This window comes from Oncorhynchus kisutch, linkage group LG19 (genome assembly GCF_002021735.2).
Source record: "Oncorhynchus kisutch isolate 150728-3 linkage group LG19, Okis_V2, whole genome shotgun sequence".
NCBI classification, from domain to species: Eukaryota; Metazoa; Chordata; class Actinopteri; order Salmoniformes; family Salmonidae; genus Oncorhynchus; species Oncorhynchus kisutch.
The window spans coordinates 32,522,894-32,540,197 of record NC_034192.2 but is presented as its reverse complement, the minus strand read 5'-3'; the positions used below and the strand labels follow the sequence as shown (position 1 = coordinate 32,540,197).

Sequence of the window (17,304 nt, the reverse complement as noted above, 5' to 3'; positions counted from 1 at the left end):
GTTCTCACTCATGCTGCTTATCATGACGGTGCTAGCAGCCACGTGAGTCAGTGCTAGCTAGCTACCGACCGGGAACATTAAGCTAGCCATGGCCAACAACACAAACAAATGGACTATATAGATGCAAGTTAAATGTCTTATCTGTGATGAAATGTTTTTCACACTCATAGCTACATGTAGCCTACTTGGACACCGGGTCACCACATTACCCACTGTCCTACACTGAATAGCCTGAAGCCACAAGGCTGTTCTCGAATCCGTCCTTATTTCCCTACGTGGGAGCATTGCCAACCGTAGGTCGGGATGTTTGACCTGGTTCATGTACATTGAACAGCACAGCGGCTTTTCTGTATGTTTTCTTATTTCTATGTAACAAAAAATTGACGGCGAATTTTGTTTTTGACGCCTCTTTTACAATAGGGCTCAATTGGAAAGAATGTGAATGAAACAGCTGCATTGCACCTTTAACATCCACTGTTGTCATTGGAAACCCCTGCCGTTTTGTTCAACTTCCTGGATCTCTTACCACAGTGCTCTCAGACATCTGGAATCGAGATACTGAGTCGAGTAGAAATGAACAATCAAATCTGTTCGCTTATCTTTGAGTAATATGCTACTATATTGCAGTATGCGTGTGTCTCTCACTGACCCCCCCCCCCCCCCCCTCCTCTCTCTTTAGTGTGAAACCCAGAAAAGAAAGATTGGCCCACAAACACTGGGCAGGAGCAGGGGCCCATGGGAAGTGTGGACCGTGCCCTGTCATCCACCCCAGCCCCGTGTGCGGCTCTGATGGCCACACCTACTCCTCTAAGGTGAGACGCATACCACCCCAACCCATCTTCTTCTCTCTCTCTCTCCCTCGTTCTCTCTTTCTTTAATATCTCTTGTTTGGCTGCTCATTTATAGTCATAGGTCTACACACACACACACACACACGGAGAGCTTCGGAATGGCGATGCTCCGTAAATGCCCGCGTCAGCCGTGATGGATGACGCTGAGGATGAACTGTGTCTGCCGATGCCATTTGATTCCAGAGTCCTTCGGCTAGAGAAAAACAACCTCTCCCTCTTCTCCTCTCTTCTCCCTCGGTCTCGTTCAGTTCTTCCCTCTCTTTTGCTCCCCAATTATCCCTGCTTTGCTCCCCCATCCCTCCACCTCACCCCCTCTGTCACCTTTACTGAGATAAAATGCCCATAGAATGTAAGCCCTTTTAATAGCTAGAAACCACTCTGTAACCACAGACACACAGACACACATACACGCACGCATGCACACACAAAATCTAATCTGGCCTGCGTTACCACTGAGGGAGGCGATCCTCTGCCACATAGATTCGCCGAGATCAATCGGCCCTCTTCTCATGGGGGTCCTGTCATTAGCACACACGGACACACACACACACACACATATCTGCCCCCACTCCCCTTTGTCTCATCCACTCCAGAGGTGGAGAGGGGGATTGGGGTGTCACTCTCCATCAGAGAGCGAAGGAGGGGAGGGGGAAAGGGGTGGCAGTGTTGTCCCTCTCTCCTCTCCTTTTACCTGCTCCCTCTGGCTTCAGTGGTCTGGATAAATGTGTGGCCTCAGTTAGCTGCTAGTGATGTCGCCCCTACTGAGACGAACAGCAATATAACGGTTAGCGCCTGGGCTAAGAATCTGGCTCTTATAGTGTAGTGCTCTTATAAAGTGTGAAATGATGTTGGATTCTCACATGCATACACACACACACACACACTCCAGATCCCATTATCAGAGGGATGCTTTCATCTCTGGAGAGAGACTGCAGCTTGCAGAGTAAAGCCCTTTACATTGCTCCTCTCTCCTAAACTCTCTCCACTTCTCATCCTTCTCTCTCTTTGCTCATCCCCCCCTCTCTCCTAAACCCTCTGGATGAGTAGTGCTTCAGTCTGAACTTTTCGGCCCCCTCCACTCACTGTGGAACAATCATGTCCTCTCTCTTTCTCTGTCTCATCTTCTCTCTTTCTTTGTGTCTCACTTTTATGTTCCCTAATTCTCTCTATTACTGTGTCATTAGAGTGTAATGACACAGAAATAGAGAGAAATATAGTATTCCTTCGTCTCCCTATCGCTCTCTCTCTCCCTCCTTCCTTTTCCTTCTACGGTTCTCTGTACTTGACCCTCTACTTTTACCTCCCTAATTTTCTGTTTCTTTCCTGCATTTGTACATCATTTAAAACATATCAAAGCCGTACACAGTGAGAGCGAGAGAGATATTCCAGAATGTTCTCAATACTGACAGACAGTGTTTGACTAGCCTGGAAATGGCAGCAAATTGAATTTTCTGGGGAATATTTCATAGGCTTCCTCTCCTCCCTCTGGACAGATAATTCAATATGTGTAGAACGGGAGAGTGGCGTACCTTTGTCAACAAATTGCATTAGGCGACATTAGTGCCGCTATCTAAGAACTGTCAGGGAGGAGGTGATGGATTTAAATTGGAATGTGTGAAATTGAAAGTGTCAACGGGAGAGCTGAGAGGAGAGAGACTGTGTGTGTGTGTGTGTGTGTGTGTGTGTGTGTGTGTGTGTGTGTGTGTGTGTGTGTGTGTGTGTGTGTGTGTGTGTGTGTGTGTGTGTGTGTGTGTGTGTGTGTGTGTGTGTGTGTGTGTGTGTGTGTGTGTGTGTGTGTGTGCGTGTGTGCATCTCTTGCAGACCCTCAGAGGGAAAATTGGATTTTATTTTGACAGAAGGTTCATTATTTCAGGGATATTGTTTTAGTGCATTTAAAGGCTATTTCCATTTATTCATGACCTGATTACTGTACTCTGCTGTTGCATTGAGAAAATGGCTATGCTCTAACACACAAGCCAGGAAAAGAAAGCCAGTGGTCTGTGTAAAAGTGTGTTTACATAGCTTCTTAGTGGCCACATCTGTTCATTTGAGCTGAATGTCCAACATTACCACTGCCTCTCCATGAAGAAAGACTCCACTACCCATGACTCTCTGTGTTTTGTAGTGTAAGCTGGAGTTCCAGGCGTGCACATCAGGGAAGAGCATCGCTCTGAAGTGTGAGGGACCGTGCCCATGTCTGCCTGGTCAGGAACTGGTCAAACCACACAGAGACAAGACAGAGAAGACCGGTGAGTAACCTTTAACCCTAAACCTGTCAGTCTGTCAATGAGTCTTTCAGTATCAGTCAGTCAGTCATTGTGTAGGTGGCTTTTTTAATTGGCAAAATAAAGAAGTGCTTCGGTTGCACACACAGGCACATGCACACACACACACACGCACATACCAGTTAAAGTACACACAACCTTTTGTCCCAGCGTAGCATCTTGATCTAGTGAAATAAGCGCTGATATTATGACAGCACATGCTGCCTCTGTCTGGCCCTGTTTGGTTTAAAGATGCCTGTTTCCATACATCACATTACTATCACACTGTAACTGTGCTATCAACGCTCATACTCCACATAATTCACTCTCTTTAGTACGAGCTTTGCAGCCATAGCGGTGAAAATACAACTATTGATATCCTGCTGACATTGTGAAACCAGTGTTGCAGCTGTACTTCAAGTACTCAACGCATGATGCATTTCAATACAGGTTAGGACAGAGTACAAGCGGTTGTATTGCATGTTGGATTAAGCGCATTGTGTGTGAATTTTGCATCGGCACTAATAGAATTTGAAACCTGCATAGATGAGCTCTACCCTTCTAGATGTGATATAATGGTATGTTTTAAATAAATCAATGAGGCTAAAGCTATTAGTAGAAACACGGCCTGTCATTATGAAAAAGAGACCAAATGTGTTCATTATGAATTGATTCATAAGCTGTCAGTCAGTTTCCTCGTGATCAAATACAGCCCCGACAAGATCTTTTAATCAGAAAGTGGTGGTGATGTGTGTGCCTGAGCAGGGTTAATCTGAATGCATCACAGAGACGGTGGCAATCAAGTTAATGCAGTCACATATATGCGGACACACACACTGGAATGTAAAACAAGCAAAAAAACTCCTTGTGGTTTAAGGAGTTTCTATCTCTTTCCCACCTCCTTTCCCATCTCTCTCTCTCTCTCTCTCTCTCTCTCTCTCTCTCTCTCTCTCTCTCAGTATAGCAGTATGGAGGGTGAGGGAGTGAGGTTGTGTTAAGACAGTATAGCAGTATGGAGGGTGAGGGAGTGAGGTTGTGTTAAGACAGTATAGCAGTATGGAGGGTAAGGGAGTGAGTGAGTGTGTGTTAAGACAGTATAGCAGTATGGAGAGTGAAGGAGTGAGTGTGTGTTAAGACAGTATAGCAGTATGGAGGGTGAGGGAGTGAGTGTGTGCTAAGACAGTATAGCAGTATGGAGGGTGAGGGAGTGAGTGTGTGTTATTAAGAGAGTATAGCAGTATGGAGGGTGAGGGAGTGAGTGTGTGTTAAGACAGTATTGCAGTATGGAGGGTGAGGAAGTGAGTGTGTGTTAAGACAGTATAGCAGTATGGAGGGTGAGGGAGTGAGTGTGTGTTAAGACAGTATAGCAGTATGGAGGGTGACGGAGTGAGTGTGTGTTAAGACAATATAGCAGTATGGAGGGTGAGGGAGTGAGTGTGTGTTAAGACAGTATTAAAGTATGGAGAGTAAGGGAGTGAGTGTGTGTTAAGACAGTATAGCAGTATGGAGGGTGAGGGAGTGAGGTTGTGTTAAGACAGTATAGCAGTATGGAGGGTAAGGGAGTGAGTGAGTGTGTGTTAAGACAGTATAGCAGTATGGAGAGTGAAGGAGTGAGTGTGTGTTAAGACAGTATAGCAGTATGGAGGGTGAGGGAGTGAGTGTGTGCTAAGACAGTATAGCAGTATGGAGGGTGAGGGAGTGAGTGTGTGTTATTAAGAGAGTATAGCAGTATGGAGGGTGAGGGAGTGAGTGTGTGTTAAGACAGTATTGCAGTATGGAGGGTGAGGAAGTGAGTGTGTGTTAAGACAGTATAGCAGTATGGAGGGTGAGGGAGTGAGTGTGTGTTAAGACAGTATAGCAGTATGGAGGGTGACGGAGTGTGTGTGTGTTAAGACAATATAGCAGTATGGAGGGTGAGGGAGTGAGTGTGTGTTAAGACAGTATTAAAGTATGGAGAGTAAGGGAGTGAGTGTGTGTTAAGACAGTATAGCAGTATGGAGGGTGAGGGAGTGAGTGTTTGTTAAGACAGTATAGCAGTATGGAGGGTGAGGGAGTGAGTGTGTGTTAATACAGTATAGCAGTATGAAGGGTGAGGGAGTGAGTGTGTGTGTGTGTGTGTTAAGACAGGATAGCAGTATTGAGGGTGAGGGAGTGAGTGTGTGTTAAGACAGTATAGCAGTATGAAGGGTGATGGAGTGAGTGAGTGTGTGTGTGTGTGTTAAGACAGGATAGCAGTATAGAGGGTGAGGGAGTGAGTGTGTGTGTGTTAAGACAGTATAGCAGTATGGAGGGTGAGGGAGTGAGTGTGTGCTAAGACAGTATAGCAGTATGGAGGGTGAGGGAGTGAGTGTGTGTTATTAAGACAGTATAGCAGTATGGAGGGTGAGGGAGTGAGTGTGTGTTAAGACAGTATTACAGTATGGAGGGTGAGGGAGTGAGTGTGTGTTAAGACAGTATAGCAGTATAGAGGGTGAGTGAGTGTGTGTTAAGACAGGATAGCAGTATAGAGGGTGAGGGAGTGAGTGTGTGTGTGTTAAGACAGTATAGCAGTATGGAGGGTGAGGGAGTGAGTGTTTGTTAAGACAATATAGCAGTATGGAGGGTGAGGGAGTGAGTGTATGTTAAGACAGTATAGCAGTATGAAGGGTGAGGGAGTGAGTGTGTGTGTGTTAAGACAGGATAGCAATAAAGAGGGTGAGGGAGTGAGTGTGTGTGTGTTAAGACAGTATAGCAGTATGGAGGGTGAGGGAGTGAGTGTGTGCTAAGACAGTATAGCAGTATGGAGGGTGAGGGAGTGAGTGTGTGTTATTAAGAGAGTATAGCAGTATGGAGGGTGAGGGAGTGAGTGTGTGTTAAGACAGTATTGCAGTATGGAGGGTGAGGAAGTGAGTGTGTGTTAAGACAGTATAGCAGTATGGAGGGTGAGGGAGTGAGTGTGTGTTAAGACAGTATAGCAGTATGGAGGGTGACGGAGTGAGTGTGTGTTAAGACAATATAGCAGTATGGAGGGTGAGGGAGTGAGTGTGTGTTAAGACAGTATTAAAGTATGGAGAGTAAGGGAGTGAGTGTGTGTTAAGACAGTATAGCAGTATGGAGGGTGAGGGAGTGAGTGTTTGTTAAGACAGTATAGCAGTATGGAGGGTGAGGGAGTGAGTGTGTGTTAATACAGTATAGCAGTATGAAGGGTGAGGGAGTGAGTGTGTGTGTGTGTGTGTGTGTGTGTTAAGACAGGATAGCAGTATTGAGGGTGAGGGAGTGAGTGTGTGTTAAGACAGTATAGCAGTATGAAGGGTGATGGAGTGAGTGTGTGTGTGTGTGTTAAGACAGGATAGCAGTATAGAGGGTGAGGGAGTGAGTGTGTGTGTGTTAAGACAGTATAGCAGTATGGAGGGTGAGGGAGTGAGTGTGTGTTATTAAGACAGTATAGCAGTATGGAGGGTGAGGGAGTGAGTGTGTGTTAAGACAGTATTACAGTATGGAGGGTGAGGGAGTGAGTGTATGTTAAGACAGTATAGCAGTATAGAGGGTGAGTGAGTGTGTGTTAAGACAGGATAGCAGTATAGATGGTGAGGGAGTGAGTGTGTGTGTGTTAAGACAGTATAGCAGTATGGAGGGTGAGGGAGTGAGTGTTTGTTAAGACAATATAGCAGTATGGAGGGTGAGGGAGTGAGTGTATGTTAAGACAGTATAGCAGTATGAAGGGTGAGGGAGTGAGTGTGTGTGTGTTAAGACAGTATAGCAGTATGGAGGGTGAGGGAGTGAGTGTGTGCTAAGACAGTATAGCAGTATGGAGGGTGAGGGAGTGAGTGTGTGTTATTAATAGAGTATAGCAGTATGGAGGGTGAGGGAGTGAGTGTGTGTGTGTTAAGACAGTATAGCAGTATGGAGGGTGAGGGAGTGAGTGTGTGCTAAGACAGTATAGCAGTATGGAGGGTGAGGGAGTGAGTGTGTGTTATTAAGAGAGTATAGCAGTATGGAGGGTGAGGGAGTGAGTGTGTGTTAAGACAGTATTGCAGTATGGAGGGTGAGGAAGTGAGTGTGTGTTAAGACAGTATAGCAGTATGGAGGGTGAGGGAGTGAGTGTGTGTTAAGACAGTATAGCAGTATGGAGGGTGACGGAGTGAGTGTGTGTTAAGACAATATAGCAGTATGGAGGGTGAGGGAGTGAGTGTGTGTTAAGACAGTATTAAAGTATGGAGAGTAAGGGAGTGAGTGTGTGTTAAGACAGTATAGCAGTATGGAGGGTGAGGGAGTGAGTGTTTGTTAAGACAGTATAGCAGTATGGAGGGTGAGGGAGTGAGTGTGTGTTAATACAGTATAGCAGTATGAAGGGTGAGGGAGTGAGTGTGTGTGTGTGTGTGTGTGTTAAGACAGGATAGCAGTATTGAGGGTGAGGGAGTGAGTGTGTGTTAAGACAGTATAGCAGTATGAAGGGTGATGGAGTGAGTGTGTGTGTGTGTGTTAAGACAGGATAGCAGTATAGAGGGTGAGGGAGTGAGTGTGTGTGTGTTAAGACAGTATAGCAGTATGGAGGGTGAGGGAGTGAGTGTGTGCTAAGACAGTATAGCAGTATGGAGGGTGAGGGAGTGAGTGTGTGTTATTAAGACAGTATAGCAGTATGGAGGGTGAGGGAGTGAGTGTGTGTTAAGACAGTATTACAGTATGGAGGGTGAGGGAGTGAGTGTGTGTTAAGACAGTATAGCAGTATAGAGGGTGAGTGAGTGTGTGTTAAGACAGGATAGCAGTATAGAGGGTGAGGGAGTGAGTGTGTGTGTGTTAAGACAGTATAGCAGTATGGAGGGTGAGGGAGTGAGTGTTTGTTAAGACAATATAGCAGTATGGAGGGTGAGGGAGTGAGTGTGTGTTAAGACAGTATAGCAGTATGAAGGGTGAGGGAGTGAGTGTGTGTGTGTTAAGACAGGATAGCAATATAGAGGGTGAGGGAGTGAGTGTGTGTGTGTTAAGACAGTATAGCAGTATGGAGGGTGAGGGAGTGAGTGTGTGCTAAGACAGTATAGCAGTATGGAGGGTGAGGGAGTGAGGGTGTGTTATTAAGACAGTATAGCAGTATGGAGGGTGAGGGAGTGAGTGTGTGTCAAGACAGTATTACAGTATGGAGGGTGAGGGAGTGAGTGTGTGTTAAGACAGTATAGCAGTATGGAGGGTGAGGGAGTGAGTGAGTGTGTGTTAAGACAATATAGCAGTATGGAGGGTGAGGGAGTGAGTGTGTGTTAAGACAGTATTACAGTATGGAGGGTGAGGGAGTGAGTGTGTGTTAAGACAGTATTACAGTATGGAGGGTGAGGGAGTGAGTGTGTTAAGACAGTATAGCAGTATGGAGGGTGAGGGAGTGAGTGTTTGTTAAGACAGTATAGCAGTATGGAGGGTGAGGGAGTGAGTGTGTGTTAAGACAGTATAGCAGTATGAAGGGTGAGGGAGTGAGTGTGTGTGTGTTAAGACAGGATAACAGTATAGAGGGTGAGGGAGTGAGTGTGTGTGTGTTAAGACAGTATAGCAGTATGGAGGGTGAGGGAGTGTTAAGACAGTATAGCAGTATGGAGGGTGAGGGAGTGAGTGTGTGTGTGTTAAGACAGTATAGCAGTATAGAGGGTGAGGGAGTGAGTGTGTGTGTGTTAAGACAGTATAGCAGTATGGAGGGTGAGGGAGTGTTAAGACAGTATAGCAGTATGGAGGGTGAGGGAGTGAGTGTGTGTGTGTTAAGACAGTATAGCAGTATGGAGGGTGAGGGAGTGAGTGAGTGTGTGTTAAGACAGTATAGCAGTATGGAGGGTGAGGGGGTGAGTGTGTGTTAAGACAGTATAGCAGTATGGAGGGTGAGGGAGTGAGTGTGTGTTAAGACAGTATAGCAGTATGGAGGGTGAGGGAGTGAGTGAGTGTGTGTTAAGACAGTATAGCAGTATGAAGGGTGATCGAGTGAGTGTGTGTTAAGACAGTATAGCAGTATGGAGGGTGAGGGAGTAAGGTTGTGTTAAGACAGTATAGCAGTATGGAGGGTAAGGGAGTGAGTGTGTGTTAAGACAGTATAGCAGTATGGAGAGTGAAGGAGTGAGTGTGTGTTAAGACAGTATAGTAGTATGGAGGGTGAGGGAGTGAGTGTGTGTTATTAAGACAGTATAGCAGTATGAAGGGTGAGGGAGTGAGTGTGTGTGTGTTAAGACAGGATAGCAGTATGGAGGGTGAGGGAGTGAGTGTGTGTTAAGACAGTATAGCAGTATGGAGGGTGAGGGAGTGACTGTGTGTTAAGACAGTATAGCAGTATGAAGGGTGAGGGAGTGAGTGTGTGTGTGTTTTAAGACAGGATAGCAGTATAGAGGGTGAGGGAGTGAGTGTGTGTGTGTTAAGACAGTATAGCAGTATGGAGGGTGAGGGAGTGAGTGTGTGTTAAGACAGTATAGCAGTATGGAGGGTAAGGGAGTGAGTGTGTGTTAAGACAGTATAGCAGTATGGAGGGTGAGGGAGTGAGTGTGTGTTAAGACAGTATTACAGTAGGGAGGGTGAGGGAGTGAGTGTGTGTTAAGACAGTATTGCAGTATGGAGGGTGAGGGAGTGAGTGTTTGTTAAGACAGTATAGCAGTATGGAGGGTGAGGGAGTGAGTGTGTGTGTGTTAAGACAGTATAGCAGTATGGAGGCTGAGGGAGTGAGTGTGTGTTAAGACAGTATAGCAGTATGGAGGCTGAGGGAGTGAGTGTGTGTTAAGACAGTATAGCAGTATGGAGGCTGAGGGAGTGAGTGTGTGTCTTATTGTCTGTCATGAAAGTTGTATTTCAGGAGATTATTGAAGGTATTCCAGAAGAGAAATATAATCTAAAGGCAAACAGCATGGAGAGGTTTTCTCCTCCAGTTGGAAAATGTGCTGAGGGATGGATAGAGAGTGTGTGTGTGTGTGTGTGTGTGGGGGGGGGGGGGGGGGGGGGGGGGGGGGGGGGGGGGGGCCAAAACACAATCCTGGTGTAGGGACTAAGAGTGGTGGGCTTGGTATTACAGTGACACCTTGGCTGCTTCCCAAATGACCGTATCCCCTATGGGCCCTTGCGCTATATAGAGAATATACTGCTATTTGGGACGGAGACCAAGGAATCAGCCATGTCTGTCTGTAGTAACTTTACGTGACATACTTATAACTGTAGGCCTTTTCATAGAATGAAGGGGGAGGAAAGGAGGGAGGGATATAAAGCAACAGCTCTCATTCCCTCCCTCACTGTAATCTCCTGCTTATGACGGAGAGCACACCCCCTTTCCATCTCTTTATGTATATAGCTATACAAACAGGTAAACACCAACATAATAGCCAGAAAAGCTTCAATGCGCCTTGGCATAGATCCTACAAGTGTCTGGAACACTATTGGAGGTGTGCGACGCCATTCTTCTACGAGAAATTCCATAATTTGATGTTTTGTTGATGGTGGTGGAAAACGCTGTCTCAGGCTCCACTCCAGAATCTCCCATAAGTGTTCAGTGTTCAATTGGGTTGAGATTTGGTGACTGAGACACACACCACACACACCACCTTTAAATCCCCTATGCTCCTTTGAGACCCCTATTTCAAAGTCACTGAGCTCTCTTCTTAGCCATTGTAGCCAAAATAATGGGCAACTGGGCATTTTTATACATTATCCTAAGTATGATTTAAGTATGATTTGTTTTTGCATAGCCATGTTTTGTAATGTATCCACACCCATAGTGCATCATGTACGTAATGATCATGTGGGGTGAAATTTATATATTTGGGGATGGGATCGCTCTGTTGGAGCAAAATATCGTCAATAAAGGTGGTAAATTGGGAGAATAGAGCAAGATGGGCAGGGACTCTGCTGACCTTGCTTCAGGGGGAAGCTTGTTCCACCATCGGGGTGCCAGGACAGAGAAGAGCTTTGACTAGGCTCTTCCTTGTCCTGTCGGGGTGGAAGGGCCAAGAGACCAGAGGTGGCAGAACGGAGGACTCTGGATGGGCTGTAGGGTTTGAGCATAGCCTGAAGGTTGGGAGGGGCAGTTCCTCTTGCTGCTTCTTAGGCAAGTACCATGGTCTTGTAGTGGATGTGAGCTTTGACTGGAAGCCAGTGGAGTGTGGGGAGGAGCAGGGTGACATGGAAGAACTTGGGAAGGTTGAACTCCAGGCGGGCTGCGGCGTTCTGGATAAGTTGCAGGGGTTTGATGGCACAAGCGGGGAACCCAACTGGCAGCGAATTGCAGTAGTCCAGACAGGAGATTAGGACCTGCGCCTCTTCCTGTGTGAGGATTTTGTAGAGCATGAACCTACAGGAGCGAGTCACTACTTTGATGTTTGCAGAGAATGACAGGGTGTAGTCCAGGGTCACGTCAAGGTTCTTTCCACTCTGGGATGGGGACACCATGGAGTTGTCAACCGTGAATGAGAGATCTTGGAGCGAGCAGGCCATACACGGGAAGAAGAGCAGCTCCATCTTGTCTAGGTTGAGCTTGAGGTGGTGGGTCGACATCCACGCTGAGATATCTGCCTGGGACTGCCTGCGGAGATGCTTGTCAACACCTGGGTGTCAGAAGTGGGGAAGGAGAAAAGTAGTTGAGTGTCATCCGCAAAGCAATGATAGGAGAGACCATGTGAGGATATGACAGAGCTGAGTGAACAGGTTATATAGAGAGAAGTGGAGAAGGCCTAGAACCAAGCCCTGGGGGACACCAGTAGTGAGAGCACGTGGTCAGACACAGATACTATCAACGTCACCTGGTAGGAGCGGCCTGCCAGTTAGGATGAAATCCAAGCGTGTGCCAAGCCTGAGACGCCCGGCCCTGAGAGGTTGGAGAGGAGGATCTGATGGTTCACGATGCCGAAGACAGAGGATAGATCTAGGAGAGTGAGAATAAAGGAGAGCGAGTCAGCTTTGGCAGTGAGAAGGGCTTCCGTGACACAGCAGAGCAGTCTCTGTTGAGTGACTCATCTCGAAGCCTGACTGGTTAGAGTCAAGAAGTTCATTCTGAGAGAGATAACAAGAGCGTTGGTCAGAGACAGCACACTCAAGTGTTTTGGGAAAAAAATTAAGAAAGTATACCGTTCTATAGCTTTTTCACGTCAGAGGAGTCAAGTGTTGGTTTCTTGAGGAGGGGAGCGACTGTGATAATTTTGAAGTCAGAGGGGAAGCAGCCAGTGGTACGGGGTGAGTTGATGAGGGAGGTGAGGAATGGGAGAAGGTCTCCAGAGATGGTCTGGAGAAGGGAAAAGAGGATGGGTTCGAGCGGGCAGGTTGTCGGGCAGCAGGGCATCACTAGTTTCAGGATTTCATCTGGAGAGAGAAGGGAGAAAGAGGTCAAGACAGGCTAGTTACAGTGGTTCTTCCTTTAAAAGTTGCGTCATACTGCAGTACACCTTGCGGGCTGCCGAAGAATTTTATGGCACGTTATTTAAGTGTCAGCCATTGTTGTTATTAATGCTAGTTAGTGCTAGTTTGACCAACAGAGGGCATATTTGAGAAGCATTTGACCGTTTTTAATATTGGCTGTACTGGAGAATTGAAAACCTTTTTTGTAAGAACATAGTATATGGAATTGATTTTAAGAAATGTAGCTTAATTAATGTGATTAATATTATGGTGTTTCTATTCCAAGAAAAAACAAAAAACAGGAAAATATGGCTCTGTACAACGTGACCGGTCGGGAGTAGGCTACTAAGAGCAAAAATAATCCTAACATTTCCACACCCTGATTGTAGTCTAACCAATACCCAAACGGAGATTCAATGAAAAAAAAAATGTTGTTGATTTATCATGACCAGTCCCCATGCTTGTCTCGGAGCAGCGTGACGGTGCTGGAATAGTTGACCACATTCGGGTAGGCTATTGCTTCAAATCTTATTATAACAATGGGATGACTTTGGGTGTTCCAGTAAGCAATAATTTGTTGCCTTTATTAGCCTACTTTATTCTGAAAAATTCATACGTAACTCTGCCAAGCCAACAAGCAAAAATGAACTGGTGAAGGCCATCAAGACGTTTTGGGTTGAGAAATTGACGATACAACAATGCAACAAATGCATTGATCATCTCAGCAAGGTTTTACTCGTGGTCGTGGAGCTGGGGGGAAGTAGAACTAAAATGTAGTTGAAGTAAACATCTGCATTTTGAGTTTTTTTTCTCGTTATTTTATTAAGGAGTGTAGCCTAGTGGTTAGAGCAACGGACTAGTAACCGAAAGGTTGCAAGTTCAAATCCCCGAGCTGACAAGGTACAAAATCTGTCGTTCTGCCCTTGAACAGGCAGTTAACCCACTGTTCCTAGGCCGTCATTGAAAATAAGAATTTGTTCTTAACTGACTTGCCTGGTTAAATAAAGATAAAAAAATATGCCCCATTTTTTTAAATGTTCTCCTAAAATGGCATACTCAAATCTAACTGCCTGTAGCTCAGGCCGTGAAGCAAGGATATGCATATTCTTGGTCCCATTTGAAAGAAAACACTTTGTACTTTGTGGAAATGTGAAAGGAATGTAGGAGAATATAACAGAATAGATCTGGTAAAAGATAATACAAAGAAAAAAACAACTGTTCTTTTGTATTTTTTTTACTATCATCTTTGAAATGCAAGAGAAAGGCCATAATATATTATTCCAGCCCAGATGCAATTTAGATGTTGTCCACTAGATGGCAGCAGTGTATGTGCAAAAGTTTAGACTGATACAATGAACCATTGTATTTCTGTTTTAAAAAATTGTATCAAGACTGCCCAAATGTTCCTAATATGTTTATTAATAGCTTTTCATGTTAAAAATTACGCACTCTCCTCAAACAATAGCATGGTATTCTTTCACTGTAATAGCGACTGTAAATTGGACAGTGCAGTTAGATTAACAAGAATTTAAGCTTTGTGCCAATATCAGATATGTCTATGTCCTGGGAAATGTTCTTGTTATTTACAACCTCATGCTAATCGCATTAGCCTACATTAGCTCAACTGTCCCGTGGAAGAGACACCGATCCCGAAGAGGTTTAAATACTCAAAAGTTTGACATTTCTAACTCAAAACCTTATGCAACCGCTGAATAAAGCACACAGTATACTGTACAGTATCTGTTCATCAACATCTTTATGCTTCCATTAAGCATCAAATATATTACAAATTGGGGGGATTTTCACACATACAGGAGCCGGGCTATTAAGAGTCTATTGTCCTGCTAATAGTCCATCATGGGTGGATGGCTTCTTTTGTATTCCAATGTATTGAATTAATGTATTAATTATAGTCATTTACCATTCTCATTCTCATAGTGGAAACGTTGTTTGCTGAGTTCACAATCTCATTTTCAAGTCCTTGTTTAAAAAAGTACGATATTTTGGAGATTTTTCCATTTTCAAATAACCGAAAGTGAGCGGTTGTAATCTGAATAAAGGGGAAAAGGCCGTCATTGAACATGGGGTGAGACAGTAGGCCCTTTTTTTTGTCTGGCTTGCCATTACAAGTAAAATGGAATATTTTTTGCTCATATAATTTAAACAGGTCGCTAGGTGAAGGCAAAACCATAAGCAAATAAGTAAACTGAGATGACTAAAGAGGTAATCGGGGTGATTTTTCCAGAAATAGACAGGTATTTTCATCAAGGACCCGTTGTTTGCAGAGACCACAAACAGGAGGTGGAGTTCCCGAGCTCACAGGTGTGCCTGCCATGGGTTGTGACTCCATCCCGTTCCTGGCCCTCTTCAACATGTCATTCTCCGCCTGATTCTCCACCGATGCCGCCTGACTCTCCGCCAATGACGTGACTCTCAGCCAATAATTACATTTAGGTTTACATTTACATTTAGATTCTAAATGAATATCTAAGGTTAATTTTTTCATTAAGGGCAAATCTGTTTTGTGAGAATATCTAAGGGGATTTTATGTCATTATAATGCAGGGTTAATAATAATAATAATAATCGCTTTGTAAATAAGGATGCATTATGAAAGGAAAAGGACATGTGCAAGAGACAGTGGTCATTTTTTGTTAAGGCAAATCTGCTCTGTGAGAATATCTACGGGCCTTTTATAGAATTATAATGCAGGGTTAATAATCATAATAATAATAATAATCGTTGGGTAACAGATCGGCACTTGGAACTCATTAAGAGGCGGCTTCTATCTTCAATATGCTTTATTATCCAAATGTTTAAAGTGCGTGTGGGCGACGGAGATGGTGCAGTTCGAGGTCATTCAAAACATTTCTTTATTAAAGACGATCAGAAAGATTGTTGGTACTTATTTATTTTGGTCCGAAGCCAAGAATGAGTGAGTCACTCAGCTTTATGTACAGTAGGTGCCGAGGCTATATGACTGCGCCATCAACTTGATTATTTAGCAGACATTACTTGCTGCTTCTTTTAGTCAACACATATCTACAGTTGAAGTCAGAAGTTTACATACACTTAGGTTGGAGTCATTAAAACTAGTTTTTCAACTACTCCACAAATTTCTTGTTAACAAACTATGGTTTTGGCAAGTCGTTTAGGACATCTACTTTGTGCATGACACAAGTCATTTTTCCAACAATTGTTTACAGACAGATTATTTAACTGTATCACAATTCCAGTGGGTCAGAAGTTTACATACACTAAGTTGACTGTGCCTTTAAACAGCTTGGAAAATTCCTGAAAATTATGTCATGACTTTAGAAGCTTCTGTTAGGCTAATTGACATAATTTGAGTCAATTGGAGGTGTACCTGTGGATGTATTTCAAGGCCTACCTTCAAACTCAGTACCCCTTTCCTTGACATCATAGGAAAATCTAAAGAAATCAGCCCAGACCTCAGAAATGTATTTGTAGACCTCCACAAGTCTGGTTCATGAACGCCTGAAGGTACCACATTGATCTGTATAAACAATAGTGCGCAAGTATAAACACCATGGGACCCCGCAGCCGTCATTCCGCTCAGGAAGGAGACGCGTCCTGTTTGCTAGAGATGAACGTACTTTGGTGCGAAAAGTGCAAATCAATCCCAGAACAACAGCAAAGGACCTTGTGAAGATGCTGGAGGAAACAGGTACAAAGTATCTATATCCACAGTAAAACGAGTCCTATATCGACATAACCTGAAAGGCCGCTCAGCAAGGAAGAAGCCACTGCTCCAAAACCGCCATAAAAAGCCAGACTATGGTTTGCAACTGCACATGGGGACAAAGATCATACTTTTTGGAGAAATGTCCTCTGTTCTGATGAAACAAAAATAGAACTGTTTGTCCATAATGACCATCTTTATGTTTGGAGGAAAAAGGAGGAGGCTTGCAAGCCGAAGAACACCATCCCAACCATGAATCACGGGGGGTGGCAGTATCATGTTTTGGGGGTGCTTTGCTGCAGGAGGGACTGGTGCACGTCACAAAATAGATGGCATCATGAGGTAGGAAAATTGTGTGTATATTGAAGCAACGTCAGTCAGGAAGTTAAAGCTTGGTCGCAAATGGGTCTTCCAAATGGACAATGACCCCAAGCATACTTCCAAAGTTGTGGCAAAATGGCTTAAGGACAACAAAGTCAAGGTATTGGAGTGGCCATCACAAAGCCCTGACCTCAATCCTATAGAAAATTTGTGGGCAGAACTGAAAAAGACTGTGTGAGCTAGGAGGCCTACAAACCTGACTCAGTTACACCATCTCTGTCATGAGGAATAGGCCAAAATTCACCCAAAAATTTTATTTTATTTATTTTATTTCACCTTTATTTAACCAGGTAGACTAGTTGAGAACAAGTTCTCATTTGCAACTGCGACCTGGCCAAGATAAAGCATAGCAGTGTGAACAGACAACACAGAGTTACACATGGAGTAAACAATTAACAAGTCAATAACACAGTAGAAAAAAAGGGGAAGTCTATATACATTGTGTGCAAAAGGCATGAGGAGGTAGGCGAATAATTACAATTTTGCAGGTTAACACTGGAGTGATAAATGATCAGATGGTCATGTACAGGTAGAGATATTGGTGTGCAAAAGAGCAGAAAAGTAAATAAATAAAAACAGTATGGGGATGAGGTAGGTAAAAATGGGTGGGCTATTTACCGATAGACTATGTACAGCTGCAGCGATCGGTTAGCTGCTCAGATAGCAGATGTTTGAAGTTGGTGAGGGAGATAAAAGTCTCCAACTTCAGCGATTTTTGCAATTCGTTCCAGTCACAGGCAGCAGAGAACTGGAACGAAGGGTCTGGCGACGAATATGTACCGAGGGCCAGC

General features: G+C 44.5%; 1 protein-coding gene across 1 annotated transcript in view; it reads left to right on the top strand.

Annotated features, from left to right (window-relative positions):
* LOC109910139 (testican-1) overlaps positions 1 to 17,304 on the top strand; it is a 115,838-nt gene that overhangs the window by 40,021 nt on the left and 58,513 nt on the right. The window contains exons 4-5 of the mRNA XM_031797241.1: positions 680 to 812; positions 2,977 to 3,100. Of these exons, the coding sequence (XP_031653101.1) occupies positions 680 to 812; positions 2,977 to 3,100 (257 nt within the window). The remainder of the gene's footprint in view (positions 1 to 679; positions 813 to 2,976; positions 3,101 to 17,304) is intronic.